Consider the following 22,085-nt stretch of genomic DNA (forward strand, 5'->3'; position numbering starts at 1 on the left):
GGTTGGAGGGTCAATACCCAAAAAGTTTATGTGCACAAGAGAATAAAAAAGAAGATAATTCAAACACTGCTCCAGCTGAAAACATTTTTCAGGGTTGCACAAATTCACTGTGTGAATTTCTGTAGGTGGGGTGAATTCAAAATGAAACCTGGGGAGCCCTAATCAGATTTTGGGGGAGCAGCATGACCTGCAGATTGTTCATCTTTGCTTCAGGCAAACTGGCTTGGCTAATGCACTTCCCTGGAAAACTCCCAGCTTTCAGCCCCCAAGATCCTTACAAGGTTCCTAAGGGAACCCTCACTTCTGCCACTGCTGGGCTTTTATTAATAATAATAGCAACAATAACAATTATTGTTATTGTTATTGCTGTAGAAAGAGACTCTGCAAATGCATGCAATATATGGCCTCTCCCAGGAGGAATTTACAGTACAAGAGAGATGGCTTAAAAGTGGAAAATGGGGGATATGATTCCCCCCAAACTGTGTAAGGAGTTTTTGCCAAGCCTTTAAAATAAACAAATTATCTTTTATCTGCTTCAGTTGGTCATGATGAAGGGGAGAGTGTGGGCCTTTGCTAGGGAAAGTGTTTCAGGTATGTTGGATTTGCCGATGAGGTACACGGGGAGTATCCTGGAGAAGCCTTTGCTCTGACTCGTTGTAACCCTCCATCCACTCTGCCAGTGAGTGCTCTGTGCTTCCTTCTGAAAGTCTTATGTTCCCAGCCAAATGTGGAGATGCCCTTGCAGCTGCAGCCCTTGCTGTCCAGCCTGGTGTGGCACCCCTGGGTATTGGCTTTGCGAGTGCAGTTCAAAACACTCCTCTGACAGCCGAAAATTGATTTTTCACAAACATCAATGAGAGTTCAGCAGTTACATAAAATAGGGGTGAGAAACACTGGGCAGAGCTGAAAGAACAGTTCTGCTCATAAGCATTTAAAAACACATGAAGAACTGCAGATTTGAGATGAATTCTGCTAGAATGAGTGTAACCTGTATATCCACTTAATTTTCTATACTCATTTAAGTGCTGGGACATTTTTGACCAATTCTGCCTTGTTACAGGTGATGTCTTAATTCCCAGACTGAAGACACTTCAAAAGTCCTTTCCCAGGAACTGTATTTTTCAGGACAAGAAGGCTGTCATCCTACTGTTAACATAAAATGAAATGAATAAAATGAAAAGAGAAGAAAAACATGCTGATTTTATACACATTGTTAATTACTATTGGACAAATCTCCATTCTTAGCATTGTACAGTCTAGTATTACAACTAGTTTCTGCATACTTAAAGAGATCCTGTGTTTGAGATGAAAGAAAGTGTACAGTGGTGGTAAGACATTTTGGAAAGGAATAATGTAGAAAAGGAAGGAGGAAGGAAGAGAAAAATGAAAGATATTTTGACAGAAAATGAAAAATCGTCACTTCTTATTCTAAAAGGGGATTGCAGAGGATTAACATAGTAAAGAGAGATGTTTTGCAGTGTAGAAGTAACATCAGACCTTTTGGGTTAAATTGGAATAGTTACATGCATCTTGACATGATTGTCAGCTACCACAGCTGGGTTCAAAGCTCGGTGAAACAAGCAAAGTAGTCTCATCTTTATTTTAGTATCACTATTTTGAATGCATGTGAATATTTTCTCCTGTTCATGAAAACTCCTTGGGCTGACAGCACTGAGGAAATGTCTGTGCATAGTCCAGGGTCAGAAGAAAGGGAGGCATAGAAGGTGCACCTTTACTCCCTATATTTTATAGTTGATTGGTTTTTTAATAAATATGTCACAGCCTGGACACCGCAGAAAGGCACTGAAGTTAAAGGTGTGATTGACCATGAGTTAAATTGAAGCTGAACATTAATATAAAGTTACAGCCCTGCAAAACAACCTCCCTTCCTTCCCAAAAACATTTCTGAGAAGGGAATGATCTGCTTTCAGGTTGAGAGTCAACAATTTGTGGAAAGGTTTATACAGCATGGTGAATAGTATGGGACTTATCTGAAGGATTCAGGAAGCCATTCATGTATCCATTCTGTTCTAATCTCTGGAAAGTAGTCTATTCTAGGTGGAAGTCAGGAGACATATTTTGCATTATCATATTATTCTTTTATTACTGTCAGCTCCAGTTGCACAGAAGTCTTATGCAACACTTAGAAACTTTCTCTTATAGAAATCAATTATTTGTAGCTCTCTATGAGAGCTGAAATAAAAGTAAGGAAACATTGCATACTGAGTCCTGTGAGAACACTTTATAATATCCTTGGCAAATGAAGCACTCATTTGGCTTTTTCAAATAATAGAAATTTCAAAAAAATGAAGAAAAAAGCCTTCCCTCCACCTTCTGGGATAGTTACTTAGAGTAAATTAAAATCAGGGCTGTAAGCAGATCATGCTGGTAATTTAATTCTGTGGAGATTACCACTTTTATGTATAATAAAACAACGTATGAAAATTTGAAGCCATAATCCTTAGGCAGCCCTTTCATCTGTTCATTCAAACGGAAGCTCTTTGCCTGTGAGTGAATTGCTGCTGAATGTAGCAACTGAAATTCCTCAGTGTTAGAAAGAGCCCAGCAGAAGCTCCAAAAGAGGGCAACAAGCTCACCAGTGCAAGTCCAGTACTCATCACTGGAAAAGGGAAGGAAAATACCAAAAGCTCCTGAGGACTTTCAGGAGAGAATGACCACAGTTCCTACTGAAATGTATTGGACAACACTGGTGATGACTGTTTATCATCCCCAATCATCTCTTCAAATATAGTCTGTACCAGGTCCTTGTCATCTAGGAGGCAAAGACAGTCTGACCAGAGCAAACAAATTCAATTAGAGTAAGTTTTCATGGAAGTGTAGTGAAAAGCATCTTGACAGACTTCCTTCCAGTTTTGTAGAAACCATCTTTAGTCATAATTTTCAGTACAAATGAATATTCTAAAACAAAGATACAGAGGAATTAAAAGGCTGTGGTCTAAGAACTGGGTTTAACTTCTCTATTACTATTTTTGCCATGAACTTTTGTCCTTGCAAGTTGCATTGCAAAATTGCTTTTGGACAAAGTTCTATTTTAAGAGGAAACACCAGGATTTTATCTTTTGGCTTCAATTTTAAGTAGAAAATACAGCAATAGCAATTGAACAACTTAATTCTGTTATACATACAGCTACCTCAGCAATAAAGCTGCAATTTTGACTTAGCTGGAGCTGACATTATTGGGTATGTCCTTGAGCTCTGAAAAAGGAGGTCTGGAATGAGAACATGTGTGGGTCTGTTGGAGAATGTGGAAAGGCAGCCTGCAGAAAGGCATGTCTATACATTGACCTGTCTGTTGTGAAAATAGGGAAGAAAGCCAATCATTCCCAATTCTGCAGACATTCTGACAGCTAAAGCAGGCATTAACAATTTGCAACACATGGCATGGGGGATGAAAGTCTCTGAGCTCTACAGCTGAGAGTTTCCTGGCTGAAATGAAGGAGCAATTGAAGGTATCTCAGAGAAAAACTTATTTTATAATCCACCATGTAGGGACAAAGTGGATAACACTACCAAAAAATTGTGTCAGAGCTCAGAAATAGTACCTGTTCTGGTTTCAAGTCTCAATAATTCTGAGATGTTTTGGCCTTTTTTATGGGGATTTTCCCGACAAAGAAGAACCAAGCTTTAGTGTATAGGTTTCTGCCAATGCAAAATAATCTCCTGTCGCTTTGAATGAACTTGGTCCATAAAAATAATTGTTGTTAATATATCGATGCAGACCTAATAATTTGAGATTTTGATTGGCACAAGAGCTGAAAGAGTCTCGTGGCATTACCCTGTCAGACACAGGTTCTCCTGGACTTGCCTGCAGAGCCTGGTTCAGCCTCAGCCACGCTGTTTGGGAAAAGAGTTGGGAATAGGAGCAGGAAGATTTGCACAGCCAGATCTTCAGGCAATGAGAACTGTTGTTTCCTTAAACGACTTAAATTGAACTCTTCTGAAAACTCCTTTGCAGTGTTAAAAAAGCTGTTGGTTTTCTTGCTTAGACATTCAGATGGAGGGAAGATTATTTGTATGAATAATTCTGAACTAAAATAAATTGAGACAGAAAAGTAGCAGATTAATGTTTTCAGCTGTCGCTGTTACAATTTGTATGCGTTAATGATGTGGTCAGGTATATTTGGAGAGACATCAAGTTCCTCTGAAATGGAAAACAGAGTCAAAAACATCCAAAAAATTGCCATTCCTTAGAAAAATCAAACAGCAGAGAGAAGGAAATGTGTATTTGAATTTTCATTATTTTTCAACAATTCTGTGTAATTGCTATAGCAGCAAAGCCAATTAAGCAGGTTAAGTGAAACTGTATGATAAATGTGAAAACAATTTTTACTTTAATTTTGGAGACACGAACTAATATTACCTTTATCAGTGTGAATCTGTGAAACTGTTTTCTTCACTATTTACTCTGCTTGCTTTTGATTTGATTTCAACCAACAAAATAATTCGTACACATGTACTCTCTGTTGACATAGTCATTGCTAAGTGTTGAACATAATGGGGACCTAAACAAGAATAATTTCATTATCTTTTTGTAGTTGTGGATAACAATAATAATAAACCATTCTGTGGGAAGAAAATATGTGGGGAGATACCTGATGGTAATAAGGAAAGACTGAGTCGTGCCTAGAGTGACTCCATTAGTTTTGATTTTGCAGGTTGGGTTTGCTAAATGTATTAATGTCTTGTCTTCACTGTCTTTATACTGGCATTCCCTTTTCACGTGCATTTAGCTTATGGAATTCCAACTGAAATAAAAAATTAATTAAACCTCGGACTGACGCCAGTGAAAAGCGTTGCCTTTTGTAGGGGAAATTTGTACCGATGGCTGTTTTTCTTGGGGTCCCACTACTATCTCTGATGTTCAAATGAGAGCAACTTTGTATCTTCTGCTGCTGTTGTCACAGTATTTGCGCCATTGCAGTGCCTACCAGGCTCCTTCTCTCTTTCCTCGACATTGTCCGTCTGTGGGAATTCAGGGCTGGGAGCCGCAGGTCTGGGGCAGACCTGCCACAGGGGGATGGTTAATCATGGGTCTGGGAGTCCCCCCATCCCGTTCCCCGTTACTGACATGGAAGTAATGTGAGTCCAAGAGCACTGCTGTGATCCTGCTCAGCCACTGGACAGAAATTGCAATAATTGGGTGGCGAGGCCGGAGCTGGCACAAGGTGTGACGGCAGAGACAAAGGGAACAGGAAATCACCACACGGCGTCATATGCTCCTTCTCAACCTTAACTCTGATTGCAGCTGTCAGCGCGGCATTATGGGGCTTCAATGTGCTGTTTTATTCAGCTCAGTGTGGGGGAGATATTTTTTTTGAAACTGAAACAATGCTGGAAAATGATTGGCACAAGGTTAGCTTTAGGCACGCTGAGATTGTTGCATAAGAAACAGCAGTGTTAACTTCCTGACAAGGGAATTTTTGATTTAGTTAAAATCCATATTTTTCATCCATGTCATGTTTTAACTCTGCAGTGAGTTAGAAGCGCTGGAGATACAGCTGAGAGAGCACATTCCCTTAACTCTACTTTCTTAAGCTCTGTAACAAGTATTCTGTTTTTCTTTCATCTATTTACTCTCCTTTAATGCCATACTTACATTTTTTAACAGCATTAAGAATGGTTTGAAATGCATTAGGGTAAAATGCTAAAACGGTGCTGCAGGAGAAAAAAATATATTAAAGATAAACCCCACACCATTCTCATGACCCGTGAGAACTGGGATCACAGTTGTTTCCTATGCTCTTTTACTGAAAACATTATTTTGTGGAGGCATAAAAGCCTGTATTGCTCAGGACTGAGAGAAATGAGTTTCCTGGCTGTATGTAGGTACCATGGTTGAACTCTTCTTGCTTTAATTTAAACCAAGCTCTTCAGAGTAATTAGGTTTATTCATTTTCAAAGTCTATGTCATTTATTGTGTATTTTTTAGCCTTTAATAGGGTTAGTATTGGCTTAGAGTTAGAAAGTGAACTAATGGTTTTGGACACCAAGTTAATAAATTAGTAGTTTTATGGCTATGCTAATGATTTTAGCATATATGTATTTTAGCTGAAGTTTTTTATGTTGCACATTCTTCTAAACTCAAAAGTTACCTTTTTTTCTCCTACGTGAATTTATAAAACAAACAGAAATGTGTAGTGATAAGCAACACAGAATTAAACTTGAATATATAAAATATATATAACTCTTTATACACATATATCTCAAATTTGTTTTAAAAATCATTTTAATAACATTATACCAAAATAATCATAGGTTCACGGTGACTCATTCTGTGTGTTCACATAAAAACATGTTCTGAGCAGCCTTAGATTTAGATTTTTGAAACTGTTTGAATCCGTCTTATTACATGGCACGTTTGAAAAGGTGAGATTTGCATTTGAAAGGGATGAATCAGAACTAAAGCCAGATTAGACAGAGGCAGAGACTCTTCCCCCTCCCAAGGGTCTGGAGTCATTTACTGTAGCCATTAACATCTCTCTTGGCTTCAGGTAAAGTGTTTCCTCAATAAACTTGAGTAACATTTTTATTTAAGAAAAGGAGAAAGAAACATCACCAATGAAGTGTCAGAGATCTCTTTTGTTCGTTGAAGCCTTCATGCATGTTTACAGTGTTTCCAGAATTTTTATTATTATTTTTTTCATTAATTTAAAATAAAATAAATAAATTTGGGATGCAGTCCACCTAAATCTTGCCCAAATGGGCAAGATTTCCTAAAACTTGTCTAAATCCCATACAACAGCACAGTTTGAATGCTTCCTAGGCCTGTCTAATCTTTCTGACACCCAACTTATTTATCTCTTCCTGAATGAAAATTGGTAAAATATAAAAGTAATCATTTTTACTTCTTCATGGTCAGAACTGTCTGCTTTGGCAGAATGGACAAATCTCCTGCTCAGACTTCCTTTTTAATTCTGGACTTTAGTAAACAGGCAATTAATTCCACCTCAATACTGTGGAAAAATCTGAAGAGCCCACTGGACAAAGCACCCATCCAAGGAGCAAGGTGGCCATGTTATGGCTTCTACTGAGGCCGGGGATGCTTTAGCTGTAACCTGAAAGACTGCCCATGCCAACAATCCTGATGTCTGCAGATGGGGAGGAAGTTTATAACGTGTGTGGGAATGGGGACTGAACCAGAAATCCTCCTTCCAAGTTCTAACAACTTCCAACAGATCCGACTGCTTCCATCTGGTGCTTGGGGGGATTGTTCTTTAGGTGGTTCTTACAGGCAGATATTATTGGGGTAACTTTATCTGCGACTTTTATCAATATTCACTTGAGAGATTTGTGGTGTTTTGCTGCGTGTGGCATAAAAGCAGAAATTCTCTTCAATTATGTGATATTTAGCTATTAGATAATTACAGATAATTGCATGGGCAAGTTCTATGAACTGAAGTGTTACTGTAACATCTAAAAATCTACAAATCGGGTAACAATTAGGTTTGGAGTTACATCATTATTTCAAGTATGATTATCATGAGATTGACAGTGCATGTACATAATCACTGGAATTTGACTTCACAGTTGCACTTCCTCCTGGTTGTAAAGTTCTTTTGTCACAAAATTTAAATGTAAAGATAACATAAATTGACATCCTTGTGTGTTGTAGTAAAATGGGAGTATTAGCTCCTTAATGTTCTGGGTGAAACAGGGAATGGACAGTGTGCTGTGAATGGGGAAGAAGTGAAGCAACCTTTCCAAAAGAACCCTTTTATATCTCTTAAAGCTGGTTTGCAACCAGCTAAAATTCTGCAGATAACAAAGGCTTTAAAAATTTTATCACATGATTTACTGTCTTCCTCCCATTGCAAGGAAGTTTCATTAGCAAGATTTCATTTACAAAATTTCACAGAGAAGAGAAGAATCTGTAGTTCACCCTTGGGTTCCACTTGACCAAAGCTTCTTTTTATTTTTAATATTGTTTATATATTTTTTACCAAACTTCCAAGTTATTAAAGAGTGTGTCTGCTTTTGTTTCTTTGTTTGTTTCGTTATATATCAGGTTTTACCTGGCGAGATGATTATACACAGCATGTTATTGGTCAGGAACTCTCAACCATTCACAAAATCCACAGCAGACGCTCTGACGTGTTTGCATCTGAAGGATCTGACACAGGAAGGTGAGTCTTCTGTGGTGTTTTTGCCTGGTAGGGTTTTGGAAGGGTTTCCAAATGATAAGGAACACATTGGAACAGAAGTGGAATTAAAAACCTCACCAAAACCACTATTTATATAAGGGAAAAATAGTCATACAGAACTGTACTGAATGGTTGGTGGACAGAATGAATTAAAAACCTGAACCTTGTTTTTCTGATTATCATCAAGTTCAGAAAATACACTTTCTATCATTAATTAAGGTGTCAATTCAAAACATCAGACCTTTCACTCAATTTATGCATTTTCTAGTGTCAGTTCAGCCATCTCTACTTATGACTGGCTGAAAAAGGCACAGGAGACACTTTATTCTGGACTAAGTATTGAGTGACATTCTGAGCAACTAATTATATTTTCAAAGTCATATTCTTCCAAAACACAGCTATAATTGATCTGATGTCCATAGATTCCCAGTGGTAGTTGTAAAATTTGTCCAGGAAAGAGAGATTCATGCAAGTTTCCATGACAGAAAATGGTGTTGGGATAGGGCTTGAAAGGTATTGAGGGATGACTTTGTAGTTATCAGTTGCAAGAGACACATCTGTAATGCTGTAAAATCATATGGTTGTAGAACCTGTAGTTATACCATCTTCATATACAGTTACACATATAAAAATACTCTTTTACCTGGTCTGTTCTGTCCTACAGGCTTTTAAGTGCAACCCAACCACACAAACCCCAGAAGGAAATTTTAGGAATATTAAAAATGACAAATTTTGCTTTCTCTTGCATGGTTTTAAGAACTGCAATCTCAAAAGTAGTGAAATTGAAAGAAAGTGCTTTTAGCCTTGATGGGCAAGATACTGAATGTTGGACTTCAGATCTTCATGTACTGCAGTATGTGGTTTACATGTACTGCAGAACCATTTCTTTTCTATATTGCTCTCTTATGGAAATAAAAATGCTGCATAATTGATATTGCCCAGTGGCTTCAACTGTATTTGCCTCACTTTGTTTTGATTTTTAACTCAGTATTTGACCCTGTATTTCACATGTTTGCTGATTCAGAAACATTCCTTAAAATCACAGCACCATACGTTTCAGAAGTGAAGTGGAAACTTAACTTTTAAAGAAGATAGTGATCTATAGATTATCATAAAGATCATAACAACACGTGTTTGAATCTGTAAACATTTTCACTGCTTAGAAATGGCACACAATGCCATTACTGAATGGATTGCTCTCTGTACATGGTATCAGAAATGATTTTCGATATCTTCTGGGGGATATTTTTTTTAGAATGAGTGAACCTAAAACTTTTATTCATGAAAGTAAGACAAAATAGGCCAGATTTCAATGAGATCAAGATTGTATTCAGCAGTGTTCCAGATTCATACTTATGTAAAATAAAAAGTATAAGCAGATATATATAAGAAACTATTTAGGTCTCAGATTGAAAACTTTTAGGAGTTCCTGTTGTGATCAGGTTTGAGACCTTTTGCATTTTTAACTAGAACTATATGTTAAAAAATAATCCATTTTGTGTATTGACAGTTCAGGAACATCAGAATTTCAAATGTGCTCACATATAGTGCTTTCTATTGTGGATAGATTTTCTGCACTTACCAAGCTGTGCTTCTGAAAGCATTATCTTATGTGCCAACAGTTTAAAGCATTAATTGATTTTTCTGGTTGTCCATTTGCAAAGAATTCTGTAGGTCAGAGAACAGTAGGAAATTTGGTCTCTTGTAGATTCTGATCAAGTGTGTTATATATGTTTGGTGTGCTCTGTGTGATTGCTAAAATCTTATGAGATAATAATTAAATAATTTAAAAAGCAACTTAGTGTAGGTACCTAATTATCAAAGAAACATTATGGCACGAAGACCTTTTATTAAGGGTAGCGTGTGTAATAAGACAATATGAAGTCATACTAATGAGTCATTAATCCCCACAGAGCTGGTGAGAGCAAGAAAATAGACTCAGACACTTGAAAGGTAAATTGACTTAGGCTAAATTAGTGCATATGAAATCTGATGAAACAGAAGACATGGATTTCATCTCAAAAAAAAAATGCTGAAACTGGGAGTTTGATTTCAAGATGAAAGTTCTTTCTTTGTTGGCTAACTGGAGTGTACGTGGTATTTCCTGGGTCCTTATTAAATTTCAAAAAACCCTCTCTTGAAAGAGTATTCAAGATAAAGGAAAAAAGTCCATTCTGCACTCAGGGAATAAATGTCAGTTGTGTTCATTGGTGCAATTAGGCAAAACCACAAGCGTTTCCAGCAAACTTCAATGTATCAAATGGGGTATAGCATTATTTCTATAATAAAACCATCATTAAGTCAGTAATAAGATTCTCTCAGCACTTAAAAGGGAGAAATTTATTCTAAAAAATGTGGTATCTATTAATGGTGAACATTCTAGAAATAGCTGAGGTACAGTAATTTAGACGTTTCCACCCAAAAGCTTCCAAAGTGCTGAGTTTTGTAGGAAATACATAGTTATTTCTGTGGATAAATAATTATATATAGTATTGTCTTTTTACTCTAAAGTTCGTTGTATGTGAAGTCATTTTTCAGAACAAATTAAAACTGAAAATACTTGCAAATAAGCGCACAACAAGAACTCAGCTGTCATTTCTCCTACTCACCAAGTGCTTTTATGTATTTGTCTTTCATCCATTTTCCAATATCATTCTGTCAAATTTAAAAGAAATATTTTAATTCACTTGCAATAATAGCTCACTTAATGCATTTTCATTTCTGCATTAACAAGGTGAACTATAAAATTTTTTTAAATCTTTCATATGTATTCATAGGATCTTATTAAAGTTGTCATCAAATGAAATGCAACGCTTTGTAGTCTTTTACATTTTAATTGTTTAAAAGTTTATAGCATAAAGTATGATATCTAATGGGAAATGTAAACAAGAGTGCAATTACTGTCTCCATAAGAAAAATGAGAAAACTTAGACCTCAGATTTTGCTTTTACCACCAGTGACAGTGATAATAGACTGTAAATAATGCTTGGAAAATCCAACCTAAATGCTGTGTTTTGTTTGTGCATTCAGTTCCCATTAGCTCCAGTGGAAATCCTTCGGGCAGAAGTCAGTCTGTTTTTTTCATTTTCCCTTTCTTTTCAAAGTTAGTCAAGAAAAGAGAAGATAGGTGTTGGAATTAATCAATGAATGAAAGATGAGTGTTGGAAAATGGGATCCCTTCTATGAAGAGAGGCTCTTTGGATTAGTTCATCTCTACTGAAGCAGAAAGCAATACTGCCCAGCTCTTCCTAGAACTGCAGAATAGTTTTAGTCTGGCTTTAAGTTGAAAAGGAGGTGGATAATGCTACCTGCATGTCCACCCTCCATCACAAGGCAGAATTTAGAGACCTGGAAAAAGAGAAAAATGCAAAGAGTGTAAGAAGGAAGAAAGACTTACAGTAAATTATATCAAGTTTGCTGCAGTGCTGTGCAGTAACCCTTTTTTTCCTCGAGTTTCTGTTCCTGCTGGGAACCTGCTTGTTTTACACTGGGGGAAGTAGAGGGTTTTCTGGTATTTCAGTGAGCAACCCTGTTAGCACTGTCGGTTGCAAAGCCACCACAGTAAATTAGATTATTAATTACATTTATTGGCATTAAATTAGTAGGGACACACATTTGATACAACTGTGAGTATGGAAAAAAGTCTGTTACTTTGTGCATAAAGTAATGTAATTAAACCCAAGATTTGGAAAATGATATAGTGGTGTTCTCTCAGCCTGTGCATCTACATAAACACCACAGTGTGGGCTGGTAAAATAAAATTTTATTTACAGTGACAGAGAGATGTTGAAAGTCAAATTCCTTCACTGAGCTGGAAAGCCTTTCCACCTGGAATTGTTCTTCACTGGAGAAGTGTGGGGGCATGTGAGTAGGAAATGGTGACACCAAAAAGGTGATTTCCCTCAAAACAATGCATCACTCACAGGGGAGGAAGTGAGCTGGGAACACTCTCTCTGCTTTCTTGCACAAGGAATGAAATAGTTACTGATGCTGACATTTAAATTATCATCATCACTGACATGTTGTTGAGATAGATGAGGACAGCTGGTAATAATTCAGATTCATGGCACACAGCACTCTGAATCCCATATAAACACCTCTGCACCACCATCATCTAATCACACTTTTAGCTTTCCTTTGCAAACGGCACCAAGATCTGTCTAAACCGCTCTGGAAACACCACTGTCCTGTGAATCCCAGGCACATGAGAAGATCAGAAGAAATACTTGTTCCATCTCATTATTCTCCTTTCAAGCCCTTTGCTGGAACTGACTTGCTCTGTTATTTCTGCACAGCCAATAGTCTCCTTGTGTTCTGTAAATTGGTGCAGGGCCAAATTGATGTTTAATCTCATCATCCAGCAATTTTTAAAAATCTTAGAACCATCTCATATTTCTTTGGGGTGCAATTTGTTCATGCATGTTTTCTTTTTACAAGCGTTTTCTTCTCAGTGTATCTTTGCCTTGATGTGGCATTTTATTTGATTTACTGTGGAATCAGTTAGCTTTTATTCATGCCATTAATTGTTAATAGCTCAAGATTTTTTGATTGCTTTTGCTGAAACCTTCTATACTTTTGTGGTTGATAAGCTTTTGAGTGACTTTTTTGTTAAGTATTGGACTAACTTTAGTGGTTTGCCATGGTTTTTAATTGGCCAGTTTGTACTTTGGACGGGCTGGTAACTTTCTGTTGCTTACTTTTGCTGTGCAGGACTTTTGGACAGAATGCAGATAATGAAAGAAATTATGATGGAGAAAATGATGTGAACTTGGCCAAGTCTCTTCAGCAATACCTTAAATATCTCGGTATTCTCTCCCAGTCGACAGCTACAAATTTGTATCCAAGGAAGACAAGTGACAAAGCTTCTGTCAAGGTAGTATTTTTAATGTGGTTCCTATATTCTGTGATTTTGGCTTCCTTCTTCTCTGAGTTCTTCTTATTTTTCAAATTTCCCCTCTGTCTCAAGACCAGATATTGTTTTTTACTGCATCCTCCAATTGATTATCATAACTGCACTAACCAGCTTCACTCGGAATGAGTCACCTGCAGCATTGTAAATGCTTCAGCTTTTCAAATCTGGAGCATTTTACCTTAATTAGGGATAGTTTGAATTTGGTGAAGAAGGAAGAGTGGGATAAAAGTGGTAACATCTTCACTGACTGATCTGAAACCCTCTTTGCAGCATCTGAACCACTCCTCTCCAAAAACCTGGCTCAATTACTATGTGTATTCTTACTGGTATTTATGCTTCTTAGAGTGCAATTATTGTATCCTTTAAGCAGATTTTGATAACAGGTCTATTAATTGTGCCTCAACATTTCCTACTTCTTGCTGATCATAAGGAAAACCTATTGTGACCAATTAAATTGTTCATCTGTATAAACATTAGAAATGCATAGATAACTAGGAAGATACATCACAGATATTAAATCTTGAGTACTCACTATGTTAAAAACCACAAAAATGCCTATTTGAGAACTATAACACTTTTTTCTTTGCTAGAAAATTGTGTCTTTCTCACCGTAAGATGGAGCTTGATAAATTAATAAAAATTATTAGATGAAGGGGTTGCATATGACAGGCCTTTATCACCCTGTATCTTTTGCTCAAAAAAATGTGCCCTCTATGATTCTAAAGAACTAGGCAGCTTTTATAGCAATCCTTTCTGAAAAATTATATGTGCTATTTGCATGCATAGAGTGTAAATGCAACAGCCTTAGCTATAAAATATAATGAAGCTTTGGGATAAAAAAAAAATCAGGTGAAGAAAATAAAGTGGCAAAGCCAAACTGCCGTTTTATTCCAGGGACTAACTCAGAGTCACCGAACTACTGCAGTGTATCTGCAACAGCAACTCCTGACAACAGCACCAGCTGCAGCAACCATTTAGTCATGGTTATTATTCTTGTCAGAAGCACAAGTTTCTCTGTTTCCAGTTTCACTGACTGACACATATAGCACTTATGATTTATGGTGTATGTCATTAGGTGCTCAGCTGGGGCAAGAGAAGCTTGCAGGCAGCAGCAAGGCAGCTTTGAGGAGGGAACAGGGACCACCTTCCCCCTACTTTGCCTCCACTCTCTCCTGACGGGCGCTGGCCGTAGCGAGGAGGTTCTGTTTTGAATCACTGGCTTTCAGAGACATGAAAACTTGCTCAGGAAGTATTTCAGTGGGTCTGGTGCTGTCATGCAAGTTCATAAATAATCCATATGGCTGAGACCTTCTGTGGGGAAGCCTGCTGTGATAACACCACCCACCAACCTTATCGAGTGTTGCCATGGAGATGGGTACTCTGAAGCCTGGGGGAGTGGGATAAAGAGGAGAAAATCTGGAAATGAGGCACGTATAGGAGCAAACTGTACACTTCTATTTACTAAGGAGCCTTTTAAAACAACAGACATTGAGTCAGGTGTGCTACCTGCAATTTAAATTTTAAAAAAGGGAAAGGAAAATTATCTTAAAAATTTGTAATCAAGCATGAATTTTAAATGGTCCCGGAGATGTTTCCCTATCCTCTGCAAATAAAATGCAACTGGTCTTCTTTAAAAGCAAGAGGGGTATGGTATTTTTATTTTAATTCATTGTTTCATTAATGGATTAACATTTAAACAAAAGAGAAACCAGGATTTTTGCTACCCAGGAAGAAGCAAAACCCCATAAAATTTAATAATTGAAAAGAGAAGGAAGGAAAGTAACTGCTTGAGCTGCCTTTGATATGGTTGTACCACTTGAAATTGAAAATGGCTACCATATGCACTTTAATTGCATGTTTCAACAAAGTATTGTTACCTTATTTTTATATTTAATATATAGATAAATTAAAACCCCACATTAAGTAATTGTAGTAAGATTTCATATTTTCAACTTTCTTGCCCTTTTCTGATTAAAAATAAGGACAAGACAGAGGTACTTCACCCTACTTAAACTTAGAATTGCAACTTTGGGGCCTTTGCCCTTCTTAAAAATAATTTTCTTTCAAGTATATATTTACGTCTGTCACTTCATTCCTGCTGTCAGAGAATGGGAGTTGTAACACTATTCTGGTTGCTTTGATACCTCACCTGCTATGAAGTACAGCTGAATCTTGCAGAAATTTAATGCTTCTAGCAGACTTCCTGAGTGGATTTTGATTTATTCCAAACCTGACATCAGAGGTGTCTGGCCAAGAGTAAAACAAAGGAATACGAAAGACAAAGAGGTTTTAAAACATTTCTTATGCTCTGAAAGTGCTATTTCTTATTTTAATATATTTAGTCAAACTGTTTTACAAACTTTCAGTCTTTTCTTGTCCTACAGTCTTCCACATGTATTATCAGAATAAAGTTACCAAGTAGATACCATACGAACAGTTATGCACAAAGTTGTAAAATAAGACATCACAAAACCTAGAGCAGGTAACTCTTTTCCTGTTTCCCTTGTTCAAACAACTGTCAGCTTGAGGTTTGATGCAACAGTGACAGAAATAACACCAGTAAACCTAAATCATGCTGTTGACCAAAATTCCTATGATGTCTACCGTTTATTGCAAGAGCTTCTTTGAGTGATTTTTGAAGCACTTGAAGTTTATCACTAACTTAAATTCTTTTCTCAGTATTTAGGCAGTATCTACTGCAGGCTGTAATCTAGCCAGCTGATAATGACTCTGCCAGGGGATAAATAGCAGCAAATCAGAAGCTTTGGTGGGTTTGTTTCCTGAGGATGACAGCTGTAAAGAACATTTCACTTTAGTTCATCTGAAAAGAGTTGTTCAGAAAATGGGCACTTGGTGGCATTTGTTACTTAAGCATTAGCTAGTGGGGTTTTGTGTTTGATTTTCTTGCTTTCCCCCCAGTACACACACACACACACACACACTTAGGTTGTATGAAAGTTTTATCACTCACAAAATGCTGTGGTATCAGTCTTTGTGATTCCTTTATACCAAACCTGGATACATTACAGAAAATAACATATAGCCAGACACATACTTGTAATGAGGAATCTTGATTTATCATAGCTACAAAGGCAAGAAATGCACATGCTTCAAATTATGTGTGATTCCCCTGCCCTTCTCCCCTCCAGTTTGAACAAACACCTCTCACATCAAGACACCCGAAACCAAAACCCTGAAAAAACCCCACTATACTGCTGACACTCCTACAGGAACTGACAAGCTGGGTTTTGTTGGGTTTGAAGGGACAGCAGGTGGCTGGTGTTGCTAAAGCTCATCGACTGTAAAGGGGAACTCACTGGCTTTGCTGCTGCTGCTGCTGCTGCTCTGTGGGAGCACTGTCATAGCAGGGCCATGGGGAGAGGCTCGAAGAAATTTTTAAATAAAGGAGATACTAGAAGAGAAAAATATCTCTATCCACAGTGATTGTTGCAACCAAGCAAAACAGAGAGGCAGTAAAACCAATCAGTATGGGAACAAATACCCCTGTCGTCTACTCATCACCAGCCATTAGCTAAGGCAGTGAGGAATGTTCTTACAATGTAGTATTTTTAGAAGTCTAAATATCTGCACTCGAATAGTTACAGGAGATTTCGATTATGCTGTTATCACCTGACCAAGAAAATGTTTTAGTCATCACAGAAAGAAAAGCTATGTGAAATGCGATCCAAATGTACTTGAAGGTCTCAAAATCAGAAGAAATTAAAAACACCTGGAACTGCTTGGTTTTCCATGAACAATCTATAATCTGTATATATTCTCTTTGCCTTCTGGTAGCCTGACTTGTGACTTTTTTAATGCCTTAGGTAGCTGGTTTGATAACACAGGGCTCATTTCAGACAGTGAAACAGCACAGAGCAATTGTGGCCACCACCCCACACGGCTGGGCACACCCTTCCTCACACGTTTGATCTCCCAGATCCACTTTGGAACTGGATACTCCTTTGGTTCCTCCAGAACACCTTCTGGACAGGCTGCAGGAATAAGGAAGTTGCTGCCACACTTGTTCTAGGGCTGCATTTCTTGTTGCAGGGAGTCTCTATTTTATGGTTTGAGTTTTAATGCTGGAAGAGTCATGGAACTGCTTTCACTCCTTCACCCTGACCTGGCCTCTGAGATCTTCAGCCATGGTGGGTCTTACCTGCTGCTAACACCTTCATCAGTCCTGTGTGCCATTCAGGCCTCAGTCTGTACCATGGGGAGAAAGGGAAAATTATCTCAGAGTCATTGGGGAGTTTCATGAAATTTCTGTTAGTTCTGTTTCTTTGGTTTTTAGTCACAATCGTTTTCAATGTAGACTTTTTATATAGGTATTTGATTGCAGAAATCTCCAACTCCTATAAATTTTAAGGCAGAGATTTTTCGGGAAACAACCAGAATCTTTACATCAAAGAAGTTGCTAATAAAATTAAAGGTCTTTGCAAAACCTTGAGGGGAAAAGAAACAGGTGAAGTGACTGGTTAGTGCCAGAGAGTTTTGGCTCAGCAGTGCAGTGGTACTGAGAGGGAGAAGGTGCTAGTAAAAACTCATATAAATTATACAAAATAAAATTTCATATCTTCGCTGGGCTGAAAATCAATTGTTTGAATCTTTGTAATTGATCTCCTGAAAGAACCAAGAAGTGTGATAATTATTTAAAAGGATTATTATTTATTTTAGAGAGTCTGAGTGCACGAGTGCTCTAAGATGTACTCTGAACTTATCTGCAAATAATAATTGCTGTGATTAACTAGTACGAAATTACTCAGTCATTGCTCATTTTAATCTGGAACTTTAATTCAAAAAAGCAGCACCCTTATTTATCTAACACTGATTAAAATACAGGACTGAATGAAGATCATCAGAAATTGCTCTGATGACTGACTGCTGAAAAGTCAGAAAGCTTCCTGCGATGTATACATTTAAACTCTACTTATATAAATGTAAAATTTAATATTTCATACATGAAGGATTATGTATAAGTAAGAAAAAATGTAATTTACCCTGTGCATGAACACTTTCATAAAAATATTTCAAGAATAATTGATAAAGAAATGTCTCCCTGAAGCTACAGAATCGCCCATCTATTGTCACACTTACACAATGATATTTAATCATTTCACAAGCACTGATATATTTATTTGCCTAAAACCATTACAAAGTAGGAAAGAACTAATACTTCTGTTTCACAGACAGATTAGACAGCCTTTCTAAGCTCATGCAGTAATTTTTTTGGCAAAGTGTAGACTAAAACCTAAATCTCAAATCCCAGAAATATATTTCATCTTTTGGATCATTCTTCTCTCCATGGCTCCTTTTAGCAAAATAGAAACACTAAAGTCCACCTATAAAAACCCAACAAACATTAAAAAAACCCAAACCCCAACCAAACCAACCCCAAAACTCAACAAACAAACAAATCCCCATAAGTTCTGGAGCAGAGTTCACTTGACTGTATGAAGATGGTGCAAGTCAGCCTAAATTCATTCCATGAACAGTAAAGAGAAAAAAAAGGAATTTTAAAGTTGTGATCCATCCACTCTTATTTAAATATATGAAATAAGACATTGTAATTTCCATCCTCTTGGCCATCCTGTGTGAATCTGATGTAGATTGCAATTTTTTCTGGAAGAACTGGTACTTTTAAAGCTCTAACAGAATCATGGCTACAAAGCCTAGTAAAATTGCAGTCATGTTGTTTGTGGCATAAATACACAGTCTGGTGATCTAATGTGACTTGTGATTTATTTTTTTTTTAATTAATAATTTGGCAAAAGAGCATTATCATGCTCTTCAAGCCTTAGACCTAACACTTACCTTTACCCAAAACCTATCAGCTTATGTAGGATGTAGTGACAGAATTTCCATATCTAACACAGAATCCCTCATTTCCCTTATTACACAGCTATCTTGTAAGGATTAATTATTTGTACAATTATTAGAAGATACAAGTGCCATAGAAATGTTATTATAAATGATGTGTGTCAAGTCTGGAGGCTTATTTATAAGGGCAGTTAATTAATTTCTAGTAATTCCCAGATGAAACATAGATTGATATTTTTAAAACCTCAAATACCAACTGGATAATAAGATTTAGTTCTTTTTCAGATCCTTCAGTTCAAAATCAACTCTTTTTTTTTCAAATGCCATGTTTGGAGTTTCTGTTTCTGTAATTTTCCCTGCAAGTTTGCAGTCATTTGCAAATATTTACACCCTGTACTTCAGCACACTGTGATCAGTAAATAGAAGATGATGGAGCTGATACAAATTTTAAAGTGGATTCCATATTTATTTTTCCATCATATTCATCAAATGAGAGGGTAGAGCTCACAGAAATTTAAACTTACTTTATCTACCTCTGTGTTAGTCCATTGGTGCAGGCATTTTAGGACAGTGGAACAACAACTTTTATTTTTAATGGGGGGAACAGGCCTCACGTTACCTCAAACCAGTTGTCCAGCAACTGGATGGTTGCTTTCAATGGGGTTGTAAAGCAGTATTGTAAACATTGATCCTTCAGATCTCTTCACTTGCATTTCTTAGGTATTCTCTAGATTTGTATGTTAGAGTTATATATAAATTGATCTGGTGTTAATGTGCTCAACTTTTGGCAGATGAAGATGTTCATGTTTCTATGTAAATCATCTTTAGATAATGGGTTAGCTCAATATACGAGCACATACCTAGAGAAAATGTGTTTAAACATCACTCACTGAAACCTTTAAGTAACAGACTTATTGGCATATGAGCAAACTGCTCTCAGGCAAGGGAGGATGATGCACCCTGGTAGATCTATCAGCACGGGCCACCTGCACAATTTCTACCATCCCCTGGGGGTTGACTGTCACTTTTTGGTTCCTACTGGTAATGTCAGGGAGCTTCTGAATGGAGTAGCCTGACAAGTAAAGAAAGGTGCCTCAAGTCTTGTGTCCCCAGGTCGAGGCAGTAGCCAAGTGGAGCAGATACTGCCAACAGGCACCACAGGACACGTGATCTGACTCTGCTTGTTGGCTCTCAGACCACCAGACACACACATGCACACAGAGCAGAGCCTCTCACCCAGAGGAATAGTTAGAAATTGAGTTTATTGAGGAGACAGGACAGACACAAATCATGGTCAGACAAGTAAATTTGCCAGCATGCTTACGTGCTACCAGTCCCTTCTATTCCTTTTAACAAACATCCCATATTATGTGCAGGACAATGTCAAGATGTTCTCCTTGGCATTCTATAATGAATCCCACACCACAGCAGGCAGTGATGATGAGCTAATGATGAATGCTGAAGAAAGACCATCTAGAACTCCTACACCAAAGGAAATTTTGTTTTGACCTATAGGATAGAGATGTGTCAGAAACAGAGAGAAAAAACAGCAGTTAGTTATGAAGACTAGTGAGTTACTCAGCAGTAAAAGAAATGTCAGCTAATGATAAATATTATCCAGGCTAGAGAGTCTGTTGGAGATGGTTGAAGGTAGTCATGCAGCTATGATCATTCCCAGGGAGATCAAGAATGGCTGGGAACATCTGAGACTTAAAAGTGAACTTATTAAATAGTAACTCGTACATGAAAGAAGCCAATGCATTTGTCCTCTCTTTTTTTTTTTTTTTCTTTTGTTTTGTTTAAGAGTGGCAGAATATGCTGCTTACAGTCAAATCTCTATCAGTTGAAATTACAGCAGTATAGATTATTAAATGCTATGCAGTCAGACCCTAGACAGTCCTCTTGCACTGCATTTTCACAACAAGAATTAGGAAGCAAAGTCATCGCTAGTTTTGACCAAAGCAGACTCTGAGGACTCCTTTTGCTTGATCAAGTTCTTGACACAGCAGACTACGGGATGTTAATCAAGAATCTTTGCCACCTTAACTTCTTTGATGTAGTTCTTAAGTGGTTTCAGAGCTGTTGTATTTTTCGGCAAGATAATAGAAGATAGTTACAGAAAATTATCAGTGAAACAGTAGGTCAGGTGAGATGACTCTAATGATGCCTGTTGCCTGAAGCCTTTGAGCCTGTTGAAAGGCCATGGCCTGATGCTATCCCATCGCTGCAGGAGGCACTGGTTTGGCCTCTTTACCAGTTACTGGGCTCTGAATTTATCTTCCACATTCTTGGATTTTATGCATGGGATAATATCATTATAGTAAGTGAAAAGTTCATCATCAGCTGGTAGAAAAGGCTTTTGCTCCATTTTTACTCAAAACATTCAACTCTTTAATTGGCTTTAGCTATTATTTTCAGACAAACCTTACACTGAATTTGGAGCAGGGCGTGTAGTATCATGTCTCCAGAAGACAGAAGTTTGTAAAGAGGGGTTCTCCCTTTCAGCCTGTTTGAACCTGGCTGGAAGCCTGCCAAGATATCCTGACAGGACAGCACTGTATGGAAACAGCAGCTGAAAGAATTAAGGCTTTGTTATCACAGGACTTGCTACTTCAGCTGTGATGCTCTAAGGACAGAGCTGCACTGCTCACTCAGCTCCATCCCAGGGACTTTCACACTGTAATCCCCTCCACCACGTTTGGCCCTCAGGTTTCATTGTTGGGTGGATTTCTCTCAATTTTCTCTCAATTTCTCTTTTAATTTACAGGTAAATTGAGAGGTACAAATTCACAGTCTACACTTTGACTTAGCAATCAGGCAGTGCCACTTGTGCTGCTGTTTATTTTAGGGGTTCACATGAGTACATGTATCTCCCATGTAGTGAGGGAGGTTAGTGTGGGTTGTGAAGTATCTAGACTGTGTCTGGTAGAAAAAGCTAAACTTCTTTCACTCCACACAGTGAGTTAAGGTATGAGATAAATTTCATTTCTGGTAGTCTTTGGAAAATATTATTTTATCCCACCATGGGTGAAGAAGGGCCTTCCACTGTTTGTTGTGGTTTGATTTTCTAATTTCAGAGACCATATAGGCACTGTCTCAAACAGGCTCAGTAAATTAAGAGTTGTAAGTGGAATGATGCTCCAACCAAATTTAGGTGGTAGCAAACATAAATTAACATCTGACAACGCATC

At 37.6% G+C, this 22,085-nt stretch overlaps 1 protein-coding gene across 1 annotated transcript in view; it reads left to right on the plus strand.

The window, feature by feature from the left end:
- Positions 1 to 22,085, plus strand: part of PTPRN2 (protein tyrosine phosphatase receptor type N2) — a 642,194-nt gene that overhangs the window by 212,002 nt on the left and 408,107 nt on the right. Inside the window, exons 4-5 of the mRNA XM_050310509.1 lie at positions 8,027 to 8,144; positions 12,873 to 13,035. Of these exons, the coding sequence (XP_050166466.1) occupies positions 8,027 to 8,144; positions 12,873 to 13,035 (281 nt within the window). The remainder of the gene's footprint in view (positions 1 to 8,026; positions 8,145 to 12,872; positions 13,036 to 22,085) is intronic.

The sequence above is a fragment of the Myiozetetes cayanensis genome, unplaced genomic scaffold (genome assembly GCF_022539395.1).
Source record: "Myiozetetes cayanensis isolate MyiCay16 unplaced genomic scaffold, myiCay2020 scf1, whole genome shotgun sequence".
Classification (NCBI taxonomy): domain Eukaryota; kingdom Metazoa; phylum Chordata; class Aves; order Passeriformes; family Tyrannidae; genus Myiozetetes; species Myiozetetes cayanensis.